Raw genomic sequence first — 21038 nt, forward strand, 5'->3', positions numbered from 1 at the left:
GGCGCCTGCCACAACAGCTGGCTATTTTTGTTGTTGTTGTTGCAGTTTGGCCAGGGTGGGATTCAACCCTCGGTATATGGGGCCAGCACCCTACTCACTGAACCACAGTCGCTGCCCTCTAATCTAGAAATTATCAACAGATATTAACCCCACATAAAACAAATGCTCTCTGGAGTCCTCAATACTTTTTAGGAACGTAAAAGGGTCTTGCGAATAAAAGTATAAAAACTACAGTTCAAAAATATTTCTTATAGTATGAGAAAAATATAACAAAAAGGATTTTTTAAGATAACAGAAACAAAGAAATCCACTTAAAAGTCAATTTATAATTTCCAGGACAAATAATTAATGCCTAGGATTTGCTTTAAAGTAAACTGAGTAGGCTGGGCATGGTGCCTCATGCCTATAATGCTAGCACTCTGGGATGCCAAAGTGACTGGATTGCTTGAGCTCAGGAGTTTAAGACTAGCCTGAGCAAAGTGAGACCCTGTCTCTATTATGAGTGGAAAAATTGGCAGGCATGGTGGCTCCTTCCTGTAGCCCAACTACAGGGTGGGGGGACTAAGGGATGAAGATTGTTTAAGCCCAGGAGTTTGAGGTTGCCGTAAGCTATGATCACAGCACTGCACTCTAGCTGAGATGACAGAGCAAGACTCCACCTACAAAAAAAAAAAAATCTGAGGAGCAAAGAAGTGGTGGGTGGATAGCACTCTGAGAGACTGAGGCAGATGGACTGCCTGAGCTCATGGGTTCAATACCAGCCTGGGTAAGACCCCCCCCCCATGTGTACTAAAAATAGAAAAAATGAGGCAAGAAGATCCGTTGAGCCCAAGATTTGGAGTTTGTTGTGAGCTATGACACCACAGCACTTTAGCAAGGGCAACTTTACCTACTTTTGAAAACAAAAGTGAGCATGAGTTGGAGTTTATTCTAATAATTTCTCTAATTATGTATGTTTGAAATGTTCCTAATAAAAAGGTTAAAGAGGGCTCAGTGCCTGTAGCTCAGTGGCTAGGGCGCCAGCCACATACACAGGACTATGCATGTGGTTCGAATCCAGCCTGGGTCTATCAAACAACAGTGACAATTCCAACCAAAAAATAGCCAGTGTTGTGGTGGGCACCTGTAGTCCTAGCTACCTGGAAGTCTAATGTAAGAGAATCACATAAGCCCAAGAGTTTGAGGTGGCTGTGAGCTGTGACATCATGGCACTCTACTGAAAGTGACAAAGTAAGATTTTCTCCAAAAAAAAAAAAAAGTTAAAGAGTTGAATCCTTTTTTTTTCTTTTGAGACAGAGTCTCACTTTGTTGCCCTCGGTTGAGTGCCATGGCATCACAGCTCACAGCAACCTCCAGCTCTTGGACTTAGGTGATTCTCTTGCTTCAGCCTCCAGAACACCTGGGACTACAGGTACCAGCCACAACGCCCAGCTATTTTGTTGTTGTTGTTGTTGCAATATGGTTGGGGCTGGGTTTGAACCTGCCACCCTGGGTATATGGGGCCGGTACCCTACTCACTAAGCCACAGGTGCCTCCCTGAAGAGTTGAATTCTTGAGGCCAGGCATGGAGGCTCATGCATGTAAACCCAGCACTCTGGGAGACTGAGGAGGGCAGATTGCCTGAGTTCAGGAGTTTGAGACCAGCCTGAGCAAGAGCAAGACCCAGTCTCTAAAAAGAGCTGGGCATTTTGGCAGGCACCTATACTCCCTACTTGGGAGGCTGAAGCAAGAGAATCGCTTGAGCCCAGGAGTCTTAGGTTGCTGTGAGCTATGACGCCATGGTAATCTACCGAGGGTAACAAAGTGAGACTCTGTCTAAAAAAAAGAAAAAGTATTAGAGTTGAATTCTTTTCTTATTAGTTGAATATAATTAAAAAACTGTAATTTTTTACTATTAAAAATGAAGGAAAATAATAGAAAAAAGAACCTAATTAATAGTAAGCTAATATTACCCACATAGCTCCAGATGTATTTGCTGAGATTCACTGATGCCCACTCAGTTTCATGTAGTTAATTCAGTGGATGCAAATTACTTGGAGTTATGCTTTGTTCACAGAAAATTCACATATAGAGCGCTCATTTTTACTATCTCTAGCCTGGCTTAAATAAAAATGGCATAAATGTCTTTTAGTTCAATGCTAAAAGAAACTCCCCAAATCACTTAACCTGATTGACCAGGCCATAACCTAGAATTTTTATGTGTTACATTATCGCCATCTGCTGGCTATGTTTATAATTACACAAAACAAATGCTTAAAGCAGACAACCTAACAATTTACCTTATAACTGAGGTTTTCTCTGAAAGTTGTCCTTTACAAAGGAAGCTGCCATGTTAAGAGTTTCTCAAAATCTTACATTAGAAGGAACTGTGTTTGAACCTGGCTGTGCTTTAAAATCATTCGGGTGTTTTTGAAAATCCTAATGCTGGGACCCCACCAAGCCAGAGCAATTAAATCAGAATCTCCCTGTTATGAAAATGAAAGGCAACCGCAGACTGAAAGAAAATATTTGTAAAACATATTTGACATAAGACTTGCCTCTAGAAAATATAAACAATTCTTACAACAATGCTTAGTTTTTAAGATTGGAAAACGATGTGAACAAGACATTTAGACAGCATATGGAAGTCATGGACAGCAATGAAGCACATAAAAAGATGCTCAACATCATTAGTCATTAGAAAAATGTAAATTAAAATCACAAGGAGATACACATGACACCTATCAGAGTAACAGTAAAGAGCAAGCGTCCTCAAACTACGGCCCGTGGGCCACATGCAGCCCACCTAGGACATTTATTTGGCCCGCTGGGTGTTTTTGCCACCACTGCCTGTCCTGCTTAGCAGCTGACTCATCCCAGGGCCCGCAGTCTGGCCCTCCAACAGTCTGAGGGACAGTGAACTGGCCCCATGTTTAAAAAGTTTGAGGACCCCTGAAAGAGACTAACCAGGTTGGCCAGACACTGCTGGTGGGAATGTAAAATGAAACAACCACTTCAGAAAATGGTTTGCAGTTTCTGAAGAAGCTACACACATACATCCACAACAAGACCCAACCATTCCAATCCTAACAGTTACCCAAGAAAGAAAGAAAAGCTGTAGCAGGCTCGGCGCCTATAGCTCAGCCGGCTAAGGCGCCAGCCACGTACACCTAAGGTGGCGGGTTCGAATCCCCAGCCCGGACCCGCCAAACAACAATGACGGCTGCAACCAAAAAATAGCCGGGCGTTGTGGCAGGCGCCTGTGGTCCCAGCTACTTGGGAGGCGGAGGCAGGAGACTCGCTTGAGCCCAGGAGTTGGAGGTTGCTGTGAGCTGTAATGCCACGGCACTCTACCCAGGGGGACAGCTTGAGGCTCTGTCTCAAAAAAAAAAAAAAAAAAAAAAAAAAGAAAAGCTGTAGCAGGTTGAATAGTAATCTCAAGATTCATGCCTATCAGGAACCTTAGAATGTGAACTTAGAAAAGGGGTTTTGCAAATTTAATTCATTGAGAGGCCACATGACATTAGAGTGGGCCGAAAATCCAATGAATGAGGTCTTTATAAGAAGAGATGTCACACAGAGATACATATGTGAAGAGCACCACACGAAGACAGAGGCAGAAAGAGAGTGATGCAGCTAAAACCAAGACACACCATCAATTGCCAGATGAGCTTCTGAAGCTAGGAAAAGGGAAGAAACGATTCTTTCCTAGAACCTTCAGGAGCATGGTCACGTGAATAGTTTCATTTAGGACATCTAGCCTCCAAAACTGTGAAAGAATAAACATCTATCATTTTAAGCCACCCTATTTGTGGTACTTTGCTAGGGTAGCCCTAAGAAAGTAATACAAAAGCAGAAAGTATAAAGACTTGTGCAAAAATGCTCTTAGCTTTATTTATAATAGCCTCAAACTGGAAACAACCCAAATGCCCATCAAGAAACAAATGAATTGGGTGGTGCCTATGGCTCAGTTGAGTAGGGTGTCAGCCCCATATACCAAGGGTGGTAAGTTCAAATCCAGCCCTGGCAAAACTGCAACAACAACAACAAAAATAATTAAAAAATGAAGTTTAAAAAAAAAAAGAAACGAATAAATTGGGGCAGAGGCAAGATGGCCAAATGGAGCCAGCTTTCCACAGAGGCTCCTGACCAGAAGGAGAGTTAAAGGAGAGAAGTTCAGCAAGTAAGCTGATGGTTTGTAGCTGAGCCAAGAGAGAAGGTTGAAGAACGCACATCAACCCTGCTGAGGCGAGCTACAACCCCAAGGAAACAAATAATAGGTACAAAATCCATTGCCAAGTGGACGGGAGTCCCCTCTCTGATGAGAACTGCTAGCAGTATACTTTATACAAACAAGCGAGCAGATTTCAGATCCCCTCCTATTTTATCCTATGGGAGAGACCCTCTAAAAACCAGAACTCTTCCCTTACAGAGGACTTACTAGTGTGCCATGGCGCTCTCTTGCCAGGCATAAAACTGTATATATTCTCAACCTACAATTCTGAACTCCCAGCACTCCCCTCCACTCTCATTCCAAGGTCTAGAAGCCTGTCCCCCATGGAGTCCAGATTCTTGGGAATTTTCTTGAGAGGTGTGGACACAGCATGGGCTATTGCTGATCTGTGCTGATTCTGTGGCACAGGAGTAAGGAGAAGACGGTGGACTGAGGGAACCATACAGGTGAAGGAGAGGTGGTACTGTGCGGAACAGAGCAGCAGCAGGAAAAATAGGGCTCATACCCCTGGGGATATTTTGGAAAGACACTCCCTGCCTCTCTGGGCAACCACAGGAAGCCAGGCATCTCTTCGGTGGCAGTCGCTAGCGGAACAGATCCGTGATGGAAACTCAGGCCCTGTTGAGTAAATGGTATGCATGAGGCAGTACCTGCCTGAGTGGCCACTGCTGGGAAGTAGACTAGAATATGTGCACACAGATACAGCATATTCCCAGGGCAGGGCTGAGCCAGGACTGCTTTAGTGAGCCTAAGAAGCACCTGGCCCTCAGGGGATCATAGCTGAGACAAAAGCAGGGGGGGAGATTAAGAAACCAAGAGTTGAGTGTGAGATCTAACTATGCCGATCCCAACACATAGTGCAAAGGAGACGGCAATGCCAGCTCCAGGCAACGGCACAGACCAGGACTGAGTCATAGTTTCTGTGAACTCAAGCAGTGCCTGGTCCGCAGGGGAATATAGCTGGGACAGAAACAAATTTTACAAAAGTGTAAGTGTCAGCAAAGTCAATCAGGGGCAAGGCTGGAACTGAGTGAACCATTCTAGCTTCTGTTAAGCAGCCGCGGTTGTCAGGCCTCAGCTCCTCCTGCCAGAAAGTGACAGACAGCGGCAGCCTAACTGAGGAGACATAGCTCTTCCTGTGACTCTGGCAGGCACAAACACCTGGAGCATCTACTCATTGGAGGGAACTGAGTCACAGCCCTCCGGGGTTATCAGTGATTGGGTGTGACAGAGGTGTAAGGTGGGAAAGGAGGCATCAACCTTCCCAGACTAATTCATTTGCTGGGTTGGTCCTTCTGACCTCACAGAGCACAGGAGCGAGTCATACTACAGCTGCCAGCAGACCCCTGCTATCTAGTAGTAGGAGACCTTTTGAACTCTCCCACCTGACACTGGTGCTGGCATACTGGGACAATTGATTTGGACCTCTTAAACTGGGCCAATCACCCGAGGACTATTCAAAGTGGTACCCTGGGGTATTGTTGTAGGAAGGTTTGATTTTCCTTTTCCACTTGGTACCCATTTCTCCACAGCTGAGACTTCAAACCAGAGTAACTGATTCCCTAGTGTAGGACAGAAACCAACTGAAAACAAGACACAGCCACTTAGCCCCACTACACCAAGCAGGTCCCCAGTGTATGAGGCTTTAGCACTGTACAGGTCCTTTGCAAAGCTCTAGGGGAAAAGGTACAGACACCAGTAACAGCTCTTGGGCAAAGGGGTGGTTAATCACAACTCCAGGAGCCCCCAACCAAACTTCACCTTATCTGCTCATCTAGCCAAACAGTATAAAATAATCATGGGGCAGAATCAGTGAAAAACTCCAGTAACATGAATAACCAGAGTAGATCAACTCCCCCAAAGAATGACATGGTGGATACAACTGAAGATCCCATTCATAAACAAATTTCTGAAATGTCAGAAACTGAATTCAGAATTTGGATTGTAAATTAGATTAACAGAATGGAGGTAAAGTTGGAATTAGAAATTCGAGGAGCAAATGTGTCACCAAAGATTCTGACACACTGAGACAAGAACTTACAGCCCTCAAAGATCTGAAAACACAGTAGAATCCCTCAGTAACAGAATGGAACAGGCAGAAGAAAAGATTTCTGACATTGAAGACAAAGCTTTTGAATGCTCCCAAATGCTCAAAGAGGAAGGGAAGTGGAGAGCAAAAATGGATCATTCTCTCAGAGAGCGCAGGGATAATTCAGAGAAAGCTAATATTCATCTTATAGGAATCCCTGAAGGTGATAAGGTGGCATCAAAAGGCATAGATGTTGTACTTCATGAGATATTGAAGAAAAACTTCCCAGGCAAGCCAAGAAATTCTGAAATTCAGATAGCAGACAGTTTCAGAACCCCAGCACAACTCAACCCGAATAAGACATCTCCTAGACACATCATAATTAATTTCACAAAAGTTAAAATGAAGGTGAAAATTCTGCAAGCAGCCAGACGTAAGAAAACCACAACCTACAAGTGGAAGAATATTAGAATGACTGCAGATCTCTCTGCTGAAACCTTTCAAGCTAGAAGAGGGTGGTCATCAACTTTTAATCTCCTAAAACAAAATAACTTTCTTTCTTTTTTTTTTTTCTTTGTTTTGTTTTTTGAGACAGAGCCTCAAGCTGTCCCCTTGGGTAGAATGCCGCGGCATCGCAGCTCACCACAGCAACCTCCAACTCCTTGGCTCAATCGAGTCTCCTGCCTCAGCCTCCCCAGTAGCTGGGACCACAGGCGCCCATCACAACACCCGGCTGTTTTTTGGTTGCAGCCGTCATTGTTGTTTTGCAGGCCAGGGCTGGATTCGAACCTGTCACCTTGGGTGTACATGGCTGGCGCCTTAGCCACTTGAGCCACAGGCGCTGAGCCAACAAAATAACTTTCAACCCAGGATTCTGTATCTAGCTAAACTGAGCTTCATTTATGATGGAGAAATTAAATACTTTAATGACATTCACATGTTGAAGAAATTTGCCATAACTAAACCAGCTCTCCAGGAGAGCTCAGACCTATCCTCCTTAATGACCAGCACAATCCTCCACCATAAAAGTAAACTCATTCAGAAACTTTTGATCAAATTCCAACTTCCACAGTGGTGAAAGCATTTAAAATGTCCACTTGACTTTCGAAAAACTTGATACCCAAAATTCTACCAGGCTTATCAGTACTCTCAATTAATGTAAATGGCTTAAATTGTCCTCTAAAGAGGCATAGGTTGGCTGACTGAATACAAAAACTCAGGCCAGATATCTGCTGCATACAAGAATCTCATCTTACCTTAAAAGATAAATATAGACTCAGGGTAAAGGGATGGTCATCTATATTTCAGGCAAATGGAAATCAGAAAAAAAGTAGGTGTTGCAATTTTATTTCACAGATACAGCAGGCTTTAAACCAAAAAAGGAAAGATAAGGATGGTCACTTCATATTTGTTAAGGGTAACACTCAACATGATGAGATTTCAATTATTAACATTTATGCACCCAACCAGAATGTGCCTCAATTTATAAAAGAGACTCTAATAGACATGAGCAACTTGATCTCCTTCAGCACCACAGTAGTTGGAGATTTTAACACTCCTTTGACAGTGTTGGATAGACCCTCCAATAAGAAGCTAAGCAAAGAAATTTTAGACTTAAACTTAACCATTCAACAATTGTATTTAACAAACATCTACAGAACATTTCATTTCAACAAAACTGAATACACATTCTTCTCATCAGCCCACAGAACATACTCCAAAATTTATCACATCTTAGGTCACAAGTCTAACCTCAGCAAATTTTTTTTCTTGCAGTTTGTGGTAGGGGCTGGGTTTGAATCTGTCACCTCTGATATATGGGGCCGGCGCACTACTCCTTGGAGCCACAGGTGCCACCCTAACCTCAGCAAATTTAAAAGAATAGAAATTATTCTTTGCATCTTCTTGGACCATCATGGAATAAAAGTTGAACTCAGCAACAACAGGAATCTGCATACTCACACAAAACCACAGAAACTAAATAACCTTATGCTGAATGATAGCTGGGTCACAGACAAGATTAAGAAGGAAATTACCAAATTTTTGGAACAAAATGATAATGAAGACATGAATTATCAGAACCTCTGGGCAGGCCTAAGAGGGAAATTTATAGCACTGCAAGCCTTCCTCAAGAGAACAGAAAGAGAGGAAGTTAACAACTTAATGGGACATCTCAAGCAACTGGAAAAGTAAGAACATTCCAATCCCAAACCCAACAGAAGAAAATAACCAAAATTAGAGCAGAATTAAGTGAAATGGAAAACAAAGGATTATACAACAGATCAATACATCGAAAAGTTGATTTTTTTGAAAAGGTCAATAAAATAGATAAACCTTTGACTAACCTAACCAGGAAAAAAAGAGTAAAATCTCTAATTTCATCAATCAGAAATGACAAAGATGAAATAAAAACAGACTCCTCAGAAATTCAAAAAATCCTTAATGAATATCACAAGAAACTCTATTCTCAGAAATACAAAAATCTGAAGGAAATAGACCAATACTTGGAGGCACACCACCTTCCTAGACTTAGCCAGAATGAAGTGGAAATGTTGAACAGGCCTATATCAAGTTCTGAAATAGCATCAACTATACAAAATCTCCCTAAAAAGAAAAGCCCAGGACCAGATGGCTTCACATCAAAATTCTACCAAACCTTTAAAGAGGAACTAGTACCTATATTACTCAAACTTTCCCAAAATACAGAAAAAGAAGGAATACTACCCAACACATCCTATGAAGCAAACATCACCTTGATCCCCAAACCAGTAAAAGACCCAATAAGAAAAGAAAATTACAGACCAGTATCACTAATGAATATTGATGCAAAAATATTCAACAAGATCCTAGCAAACAGAATCCAGCAACACATCAAACAAACTATACACCATGACCAAGTGGGTTTTATCCCAAGATCTCAAGGATGGTTCAACATACGTAAAACTATAAATATAATTCATCACATAAACAAACTAAAAAACAAAGACCATATGATTTTCTCAATTGATGCAGAAAAACCTTTTGATAATATCCAGCATCTTTTCATGATCAGAACACTTAAGAAAATTGGTATAGAAGGGACATTTCTTAAACTGATAGAGGCCATTTATAACGAACCCACAGCCAATATCATATTGGATGGAGTTAAACTGAAATCATTTCCACTCAGATCAGGAACCAGGCAAGGTTGTCCATTGTCTACACTGCTTTTGTAATGAAATCTTAGCCATCACAATTAGGCAAGTAAAGGTGATCAAGGGTATCCACATAGGGTCAGAAGAGATCAAACTTTCACTCTTCGCAGATGATGTGATTGTATATCTGGAAAACGCCAGGGATTCGACTACAAAACTCTTAGAAATGATCAAGGAATACAGCAGCATCTCAGTTTATAAAATCAACACTCATAAATCTGTAGCCTTTATATATACCAACAATAGTCATGCTGAAAAAACAGTCAAGGACTGTATTCCATTCACAGTAGTGCCAAAGAAGATGAAATATTTGGGAATTTACCTAACAAAGGATGTGAAAGATCTGTATAAAGAGAACTGTGAAACTCTAAGAAAAGAAATAGCTGAAGACGTTAACAAATGGAAAACCATACCATGCTCATGGCTGCGAAGAATTAGCATTGTTAAAATGTCCATACTACCCAAAGCAATATACAATTTTAATGCAATCCCTATTAAAGCTCCACTGTCATACTTTAAAGATGTCAAAAAAATAATACTTTGTTTTATTTATTTATTTAGAGACAGAGCCTCAATCTATCCCCCTGGGTAGAGTGCCGTCGCTTCACAGCTCACAGCAACCTCCAACTCCTGGGCTCAAGCGAGTCTCCTGCCTCAGCCTCCCAAGTAGCTGGGACCACAGGCGCCTGCCACAATGCCAGGCTATTTTTTGGTTGCAGCTGTCATTGTTGTTTGGCGGTTCCGGGCTGGATTTGAACCCGCCACCTTAGGTGTATGTGGCTGGCGCCTTAGCCACTTGAGCCTTAGGTGCCAAGCCAATACTTTGTTTTATATGGAATCACAAAAAACCTCAAATAGCCAAGACATTACTCAGAAATAAAAGCAAAGCAGGAGGAATCAAGCTACTAGACCTCAGACTATACTATAAATCAACAGTGATCAAAACAGCATGGGACTGGCACAAAAACAGAGAAGTAGATGTATGGAACAGAATAGAGAACCAAGAGGTGAACCCAGCTACTTACAGTTATTTGATCTTTGTCAAGCCAATTAAAAACATTCAGTAGGGAAAGGATTCCCTATTTAACAAATGGTGCTAGGTAAACTGGCTGGTAAACTGGCTAGGAAGACTGAAAGTGGACCCACACCTTTCACCATTAACTAAGACTCTCACTAGATTAACGATTTATACTCAAGAAATGAAACTATAAAACTACTAGAAGAAAGTGCAGGGAAACCACTTGAAGAAATCAGCCTGGGAGAATATTTTATGAGGAAGACCCCCAGGGCAATTGAAGCAACACCAAAAATACACTACTGAAACCTGATCAAATGAAAAAGCTTCTGCATAGCCAAGAACACAGTAAGTAAAGCAAGCAGACAGCCCTCAGAATGGAGAAGATATTTGCAGGTTATGTCTCTGACAAAGGTTTAATAATAACCAGAATCCACAGTGAACTCAAACACATTAGCAAGAAAAGAACAAGTGATCCTATCTCAGGGTGGGCAAGGGACTTGAAGAGAAACTTTTCTGAAGAAGACAAGCCCATGACCTACAGACATATGAAAAAATGCTCATCATCCTTAATCATCAGAGAAACACAAATCAAAACTACTTTGAGATATCATCTAATGCCAGTAAGAGCAGCCCTCATCACAAAATCCCAAAACCAGAGATATTGGCATGGATGTGGAGAAAAGGGAACACTTCTACACTGCTGGTGGGAATGCAAACCAATATGTTCTTTTTGGAAAGATGTTTGGAGAACACTTAGGGATATAAAAATAGACCTGCCATTCGATCCTTCAATTTCTCTACTAGGTATCTATCCAGAAGACCAAAAATAACCCTATAACAAAGGTATTTGTACCAGAATGTTTATTGCAGCCCAATTCATAATTGCTAAGTCATGGAAGAAGCCCAAGTGCCCACAGACCCATGAATGGATTAATAAATTGTGGTATATATATACCATGGAATACTATGCAGCCTTACAGAAAGATACAGACTTTACCTCTTATATGTTTACATGAATGGAGCTGGAATATATTTTTCTTAGCAAAGTATCTTAAGAATGGAAGAAAAAATATCCAATGTACTCAGCCCCAGTATGAAACCAATTTATAGCTTTCATATGTAAGCTATAAGCCAATTATAGCCCAAGAATATGGGGAAAGGGGAAAGGAAGGGGATGGGAGGGTAGAGGATGGGTGGAGGGAGGGTAATCAGTGGGACCATACCTATGGTGCATCTTACAAAGGGTACATGTGAAATTTACTAAATGTAGAATATAAGTGTCTTAACACAATAACTAAGAAAATGCTATGAAGGCTATGTTAACCAGTTTGATGAAAATATTTCAAACTGTATACATAACCAGCACATTGTACCCCATGATTCCATTAATGTACATAGCTATGAATAAAAAAAACAAAAGAAATGAATGAATTTACAAATTGTGGCATACATACGCAATGGAATACTACTTAGCAATAAAAATGAAAGAACAATTGAGATACAAAACATGTACGAAATCCCAAAATGACTATGCAGAATAAAACAAGCCAGACCAAAAAACAAAGTACAGCAGAACCTCCATAGTTGACCACCTTTATAAGTTGACCTAATTTTCATAGACCTGGGCATGCACCACATATATGCATCAGTACAGTAGGCTTAGTTCCTTACGCTGACCACCTCTATGAGAGGAAATTTTGGGAGATGGTAGATGTTTATTATCTTGACTGTGATGAGTCTATATATACATGTATATCAAAACTCATCAAGGGGCAGCTCCCGTAGTTCAGTGGGTAGGGCGCTGGACACATACACCAAGGTTGGCGGATTTGAACCCGGCCCAGGCCAGGCAAACACCAATGACAAATGCAACAAAAAAATAGCTGGGCACTATGGCAGGCACTTGTAGTCCCAGCTACTTGGGAGGCTGAGGCAAGAGCATTGTTTAAGCCCAGGAGTTTGAGGTTGCTGTGAGCTGTGATGTCATAGCACTCTACCGAGGACGACATATATAGACTCATCACAGTCAAGATAATGAACATATCTACCACCCCCCAAAATCCGAGCTACGGGAGCTGCCCCTTGGTGAGTTTTGATATACGTATATATAGACTCATCACAGTCAAGATAATGAACATATCTACAACCACGAGCTCCCCCCCCCCGTCTCAAAAAAAAAAATCACCAAGGTGTACATTTTAAATATGTACAGTTTAGCTGGAACAGTAACTCATACCTATAATCCTAGCACTTTGGGAGGTTGAGGCTGGAGGATCACTTGAGGCCAGGAAATCAAGATCAGCCTGGACAACATAGTGACAGGCCATCTCTACAAAAAACTTAACAATTAGTCATGCACAGTCATGTAGCTGTAGTCTCAGCTACCAGAGAGACTGGATTTGGTCTGTGAGCCATAGTGCACTGACCCTTGATTTATAATTTTCTACATCTCTCCATTTTGCTATTATCTGTATTGTTCCAAACACCTCCACATTTACAAAGAATTTGGTATCTGTCTCATAGTATTCATTACCAGCTAAAGTGGCAAAGTACAGTGTCCAACCCACTGTAAGTATTCCATAAATGTAGCTGTACTTACTATTATTAAAAATTATCATATGGCCAGGCTCATGCCTGTAATCCTAACACTTTTGGAGGCCAAAGCAGGAGGATCACTTGAAGTTAGGAGTTCAAAACTAGTCTGAGCAACATAGCAAGACCTCCATCTCCACAAAAACTTAAAAAAATAAAAAAAAAAAAAAGAAAGAATAGCCAGGTGTGGTGGTACACGCTTGTAGCCCCAGCTATTCAGGAAGTTGAGCCCAACCATTGGAAGCTGCAATGAGCTAAGATCCTATCACTGCACTCCAGTCTAGACAAAAGAATGAGACCTTGCCTCCAAAAACTAAATAAATAAAAATAATTAGGTGTCAAAAAGAGACAGAAGCTGGCTTGAAGGCCCTCCTACTGGCTAAATTTGGGGCCATTTCAGCATCAAAAGGAATGACAGTAATGGAGTCTAACATAGTGAATAAAAAAAGGAAAAAGGGGAAAGAGTAAAAACTTCTGTAGAATAACAATGCTAGTTAATAAAACTGAAGGAATGAATTAATTAGAAAATCATCACTTGACAATCTCCAAAGGCAGGGATTATCTCCATGATGCTGAAAATATGGGTAAAAAAAGTTAATGGATGTATTCCATAAATAGGTTCTAGTATCAACCCATAAAAATTAATTCAAAAAGTTGATGTATGACAGCATATCTGCATGGGTCTTACAAGTATTACTCCCCAGATTACTAGTTAACTACAAAGAAATGTACCTTTACAATGAAGAGACCTGACAGTCATTCATTTAATCAAGTGATGGAACAGATCAGCAATAGTGAGGATGATCTGGTATTACATGCCTGTGATGCAGTGAAAGCACATGGCATCACCTATGCAATATATCCAAAAGCATTCAAATCAAACTAATATAGAGAAAAAGATAAGACAATTAGCTAGTCCACAGTATTGCTACTCAAAATGTGATCCAAAGACCAAAATCACATCACCTGGAAGCTTATTCACAATATAGATATCAGGCCCCATTCCCAACAACTAAATCAGAATTTGCTTTTTAATAAGCTCCTCAGGTGATTCAGAGACAAAATTTGAGAATCCCTGTATAAGACTATTCATCCAGACTTCAAAAAGTCAGTGTCATAAAAACAAAATAAAAGGCCAGGCAGACTGATTTGGATTTAGAGAGACATAACAACCAAAAGCAATAAGCAAACTTTAATTGAACCTGAAATTGGGGGAAAACATAGTTATAAAATACATTTTGTGGGGACAATTTGAATGTGTACTTTTTATTAGATAGTACTAAAGTACTACTATTTTTCTTAAATGTGATAATGGTATTTAATAACATAATTTTCTTAGTTGTAGAAGATATACCCTGAAATAGTTAAGGTAATGTATCATCATGTCTACAACTTACCTTTAAATGATTCATAAAAACAGACACATAAAAAGCGAAAGTGGCATAATATTAACACTTACTCTAAGTGAAGAATATGTAGTACACTCTGCTATTTTTTTCTTTTTTTCTGTAGGTTGAAATTTTTGTCATGTAAAAACTTGGAGGGTGAGAAGAGTATTCAATTAGCCCACAAGAGAAATGTAGAAATGTAAGTTTTTTGTGGCAGACAGGATGACTTACACAACCATGTTTATCGTAACAACCAGTTTAAAAGATACACATAAATGGATGTTTGCTGAAGGAAAATAAAATTTATTTGTTTAAATCATATTTTATTAACAGAAATTACTAAGGTATTCAATCGCTAAAACTAGTTGGTCGTAGGGCATAGATGAAAGTATAGGCTGTCCCTGTATGAGAGGCAATAGAGTATAATGATAAAGGTGTGGGGCTTAGTTAGACCCAGATTTTATTAGTGAGATGTCCTTGGTTAGATTTAATCTCCCTAAGTCTCAAGTACTCTATCTGTAAAATAGAAATAAAATAGTACCTTTATAGGGTAGTTTCAAGGATAAAATAAGAGATAAGATAATAAATAAATGATAAACTGATAAATGTTCACTGTCATTCTATCGATAAGCTTAGCTAAAAGGAATTCTATGAAATGGAGATATTGTTTTCATAGACCAGATTTGGACTTTATTCTAAAATTAAAGATCTTTATATGATCTCAGGACATTTTATGCAAATTGTAAGTCAAGGTGAGAAGACAAGACATTTCTCACTTCTCATTTTTATTTGTTGCCTTGAAGAAAAAAGAGTCAGTAAAATGATTAAGGTTAGGGCAAACTGTCCCCAAGAAGATCAACAGAAAAACTGCTTACCTCTTCAAATAGGTCTCAATGAACCAGCATAAAGTATTAAAGATTAGCAAAACAAAGTTGTTATAAATGAGTGGGAATCACAGTAAATATATAAGAGTATGTAAATAATTATGTCAAGTTATACTAACCTCTCCTGAATAGAAATGTTGTGAGAAACCACAGTGTCTTCATGGGAGTTTACCTGAACACAGTTTTCTGGAAACACTTAGAGAAGATATAAGCACCTATCTTTTTAGTTTAAGTGTACTCATTATGCCCAGATGTAATGTGACTGACATCAATAGATGATACTAACCCAATTACTCTACATAATTCTAAAGTGATCTCTCAGAATGGTTGGCACAGAGGCAGGTTGGCATACTGCTTGTTTTCATGAATAAAGTTTACCTGGAACACACCACTTATTTATGTATAGACTATAACTTTTTTTTTTTTTTTTTTTTTTGAGACAGTCTCATTATGTCACCCTGGGTAGAGTACTGTGGTGGCACTGCTCACAGCAACCTCCAACTCTTGGGCTTAAGCAATTCTCTTGCCTCAGACTCCCAAGTAGCTGGGACTACAGGCATTTACCACAATGCCCAGCTATATTTTTTGTTGCAGTTGTCATTGTTGTTTAGCAGGCCCAGGCCAGGCTTGAATCTGCCAGCCTTGTTGTATGTGGCTGGCGCCCTACTCACTGAGCTACGGGCACCAAGCCTATTGACTATGACTTTTAAGTACAATAGGAGAGTGAGAAGTTGCAACAAAGACCATATGGCCTGTAAAGCCTTCAGTGTTTACTATCCGGTCTTCTACAGAAATTGCTGACAAGCAATCCAAGAAGGTAATAAAACGTGTTAGACTCACCCAAGGTGTTGTCTTTTTGTACTGATCACCTCCATCAATCACATCCCTCATGATTTTTCCTGTGAGAAATTCATACTCTTCTGGACTCAATTCAATAGACTCTATGGTTTTCCCACAGCTGGAACACTGACCACTGCAATTATAATTGTTTATGTTATATAATGTTCTCAAAAACTTTTTTCTAAAATGAATAATCCCAAAACATAAGGAAATCAAAGGTGATTTAAAAAAGATCAAACCTTTGTAACCGTTACATGCATCTGATTTCTACAAACCTGATAATATCACGTATCAGTGTGCAAGAAATCCCCAAGTAGACTGGCTGAAAGTAATTCTTAAAACACAAATGGGCACCAACTATCTATGGGAAAACACCTCTAAGGCTTCACATAGGATCACAGTGCTTACAAGAAAATCATTTTGATCACTACAAAGTCTCCACATGCAAAACATGGATTTTGGTCAGTTATTCTAATTATAGTTTTTTTGTTTTGTTTTGTTTAGAGATAGAGTCTCACTTTATTGCCCTTGGTAGAGTACTGTGGAGTCACAGCTCACAGCAACCTCCAACTCTCAGGCTTAGGCAATTCTCCTGCCTCAGCCACCCAAGTAGCTGGGACTATAGGCGTCTACCACAGTGCCCGGCTATTTTTTGTTGCAGTTTGGCCGAGGCTGGGTTTGAACCCGTCACCCTCGGTATATTGGGCTGGTGCCCTACTCACTGAGCCACAGGCACTGCCCTATTCTAATTATAAATTCTTAATTATCCTACCCCTAAGGTGTTCTTTTTTGTTGTTTGGTTTTTTGAGACAGAGTCTCACTCAGTTGTCCTGGGGTTGAGTGCTGTGAGGTCACAGCTCACAGCAATCTCAAACTCTTTGGCTCAAGTGATCCTCTTGCCTTAGCCTCCCAATTAGCAGGGACTAAAGGCACCTGCTACAATGCCCTGCTGGTTTTTTTTATTTTTAGTAGAGAGAGATCTCGCTCTCACTCAGGCTGGTGTGACCACCTTTATTACCAACATTTTACAATTCTCAAGTGTCTTAGCTCCCTCAAATTCCACAGGTTTCAGTGTTCTCATCAGAACTGAAGCAGGCAGCTAAGTGGCCTGGACTTGACAGGGATGAAACAGGAGCTGAGGGTTATCTCAGCTCCAGTGGCCTAGCAACACAATCTTAGAAAAAGTAGAGACAAGGCAGAGAGGTCTCAGCACAAATTGCTGAACAGAACTTTGTAACTTTCTGTACAATGATGCAATTCTTCTGAGTTTTTCCCAGGAATAGCCTTGAGATAACTACAGCTCCTTTCTTTACCAGATTGACCCCTGGAGGAAGACAAGTGATAAGCCACTGCAGATTGTGCTCAAGAGCCACTGGGCCTGTGCACAGAATAAAAAAAGAAAATATTAACCCCTAAGGCCAGGCATGGGCTCACACCTAAGGCCAGGCATGGGCTCACACCTATAATTCTAGCATTCTGGGAGGCCAAGGCAAGTGGATTGCCTGAGCTCACGGGCTGGAGACCAGCCTGATTCAGAGGGAGACCTCATCTCTAAAAATAGCCAGATGTTGTGGCAGGTGCCTGTAGTCCCAGGTACTCAGGAAGCTGAGACAAGAGAACCACTTGAGCCCAAGAGTTTGAAGTTGCTGTAAGCTATGACACCACAGCACTCTACCCATGGCCACAAAGTGAGGCTCTGTCTCAAAAAAAAAAAAAGAAAAGAAAAGAAATTAACCCCTAGCACATTATAATCCTAAAATCACCACCCTCAGAGAGAGATTTGTCCACTATTTCTTATGGGATGCCCGTACTATCCTGATCCCTCACTGTGCTTTTGTGCCCTGTACTCCACCCCAAACATGCAATGAGGTTCACTCCCTTTATGCATTATTCATTTTCACCTCCATAAAAACACCTTGACTCTACTAATCAGGGAGGTGGATTTGAGGTAGCCTGTGCTCCCCCACCCCCCAGTTTATGCGGCCTTTGAAATAAATCCTTTCTCCCCAGACAATCCTCGTTTTCTCAGTAATTGGCTTTCTGTGCAGTGAGCAACAGTGAACCCCTCTCTGTGGGTTCGTTAACACTGGTCTCAGAACTCCTCAGCTCAAGCAATCTACCTCCCCTGGCCTCCCAGAGTGCTAAGGTTATAGGAATGAGCCACCAGGTTCAGCCCTAAGGTGTTCTTAAGTATTTTTTAATCAGTCTGGAGAGGTGGCTCATGCCTGTAATCCCAGCATACTGGGAGGCTAAGACAGGGATGGACTGCTGGACCTCAGGAGTTCCAGACTAGCCTGAACAAGAGCAAGACCCTGTCTCTCACAAAAGTAGAAAAATAATCTGGGCATCGTGGCAGGCACTTGTAGTTCCAGCTACTCAGGAGGCTAAGACAAGACATAGCTTAAACCAAGGTTACTGTGAGCTACCAGGTTACTGTGAGCTAGGCTAACACCATGGCATTCTAGCCTGGGTGACAGAGTGACACTGTCTCAAAAAAAAAGTCACACCTGTAATCCCAGGACTCTGGGAGGCTGAGGTGAATTGACTGCATGAGCTCATGGATTCTTGACCACCTTGAACAAGAGCAAGACCCTGTCTCTAAAAATAGCCAGGCAAGGCCAGGTGAGGTGGCTCATGCCTGTAACCCTAGCATGTAATTTGGGTGGCCAAGGCAGGTGGATTACCTGAGCTCATGAGTTCAAGACCACCCTGAGCCAGCCAGAGCAAGACCTAATCTTGAAAAAAAATAGGCAGGCACCTGCAATCCCAGCTACTTGGGAAGCTGAGGCAAAGAATCGCTTAAGCCCAAGAGTTGGAGGTTGCTGTGAGCTGTGACACCATGGCACTCCACCAAGGGTGACAAAATGAGACTCTGTCTCAAAAAAAAGAGCTTTTTTTAGTTTTTTTATCAATAGCAACAAAACCTACTAAATCTGAATCAAACAAGTGAAAAACAAATGAAATAGTGGCCTTTACCTTTTCCGGATTGTGGTGAATTCCCCTTTCCATTGTTGTCCAGGAACACTACAAAGAAGATTGCAAAACCAAATCATCAGAAGGTCAGATTTTTACTTAACTGAAACATAATTCATTATATTTACAAACTTTCTATAGGGAAGAGCTCTGTAAAGTTCAAAGTACTTCCCTGGAATGGTTTAATTAGCAGAATGACTGCTACCCTGTGATGGGGTAAGCAGCTGACAGCAACTCCATATATCCTTCTTCCTTGGTCATCTGACCCTCATCTTCAAGTCTAAACCTACCTTCATTGGAGCTGTACAGAAAGCAGCTGACCTAGTATAGGCTCTAAACCAAATCTAACTCTGACTTTCTCCATAAACCTGCCAGAGATTACTCCTGAATGGAATAATTTCCCTCCTCTTATACTATTGTCTTATACGCCAGTTATTTAACTGTCTGGTACTCCTAATTACAGAGAATGTCATAATAGATCTTATATCACAAAACACAATGTCGAGTCCAATTGGAGGCATTCAAAACTACTTATCAATTTCTTTGTTCAATTAATTTATCCTTTCCTCCTACTGGGCTCAGAGTTCCACTGATGGTCTTGCCTCAGCCTCCCAGTTGCAGGGAGGGACTACAGGCACCTGCCACAATACCTGGCTATTTTTTCTTTTTCTTTTTTTTACAGATGGGTCACATTCTTGCTCGGGCTGGTCTCAAACTGCTGAACTGCTGAGCTCAGGCAATCCACCCATTTCCGCCTCCCAGAATGCTAGGATTACAGGCATGAGCCACCACGCCCTGCCTCCTTTTTTTTTTTTCTTTTTGAGACAGAGTTTCACTCTCTTGACTTGGGTAGTAGAGCGCCATGCTGTCATAGCTCACAGCAACCTCAAATTCTTGGGCTTGAGCAATTCTCTTGCCTCAGCCTCCCAGTCGCTGGGATTATAGGCACCAACAACTATCCTGACTAGTTTTTCTACTTTTAGTAGAGATGGGGGGTTCTCCATCTTGCTCTGGCTAGTCTCAAACTCCTGAGCTCAAGCAATCCACCCACCACAGCCTCTTATTACAGGCATAAGCCACCATGCTGGGCACTTTCCCTACTTCTTAACTCAAGGCCTCAACATCAGGCAGCGCCTGTGGCTCAAAGGAGTAAGGTGCTGGCCCCATATGCCAGAGGTGGCGGGTTCAAACCCAACCCTGGCCAAAAACTGCAAAAAAAAAGACCTCATCATCTCACACCCAAACCTAAAATTATACCCAAACAGATCCCCCTGCCCCACCCCATTCCCAATCTTAATCCTTCTCAATTCACTGTTTTGGCAATTATCTTTCTAAAATTCCAAAACTGGCATTCTTGATAAAAGAATAAAGTCCAAATTCCTTGGCACTCAAAGATTTTCACACCTAGCTCCTCCCCTGTTTATGTTCAATAAATTAAGATAATTAAGTATAATTTTCACTTCCCAGCTCTGTATACACGATATAGAATAAAAAGAAAGGAAAAAACAGATGAAAGGAATGGATTTTTAGGAGAGAGCCTGAAACAAATTAATGAAGAGATAAAAGACTGAAGCCATGGATAGTATATAGCCAGTAACATGTATAAAAATCAAAGAGAAGGCCTGGCGCCAGTAGCACAGCGGTTACAGTGCCAGCCACATACACCAAGAGTGGCGGGTTCAAAAACCACCTGGGCCAACTAAACAACTGCAACAACAACAAAAATAGCAGGGCATTGTGGTGGGTGCCTATGGTCCCAGCTACTTGGGAGGCTGAGGCAGGAGAATCGCTTAGGCCCAAGAGTTTGAGGTTGCTGTGAGCTGTGGCGCCATAGCACTCTACCAAGGGTGACATAGTAAGACTCTGTCTCAAAAAAAAAAATCAAGGCTTGGCGCCTATGGCTCAAG

The 21038-nt window shown here is 41.2% G+C and overlaps 1 protein-coding gene across 3 annotated transcripts in view; it reads right to left on the reverse strand.

Moving 5' to 3' along the window:
* Positions 1–21038, reverse strand: part of KIAA0391 (KIAA0391 ortholog) — a 138710-nt gene that overhangs the window by 114732 nt on the left and 2940 nt on the right. For all 3 annotated transcript variants that reach the window (XM_023514386.1, XM_003791970.3, XM_023514387.1), the window contains 2 exons: positions 19135–19182; positions 16159–16291 (listed from right to left, as the gene is read on the reverse strand). In XM_023514386.1, the coding sequence (XP_023370154.1) occupies positions 16159–16291; positions 19135–19182 (181 nt within the window). The remainder of the gene's footprint in view (positions 1–16158; positions 16292–19134; positions 19183–21038) is intronic.

This window comes from Otolemur garnettii, unplaced genomic scaffold, assembly GCF_000181295.1.
Source record: "Otolemur garnettii isolate 467f Iridium unplaced genomic scaffold, OtoGar3 scaffold00052, whole genome shotgun sequence".
Taxonomy (NCBI): domain Eukaryota; kingdom Metazoa; phylum Chordata; class Mammalia; order Primates; family Galagidae; genus Otolemur; species Otolemur garnettii.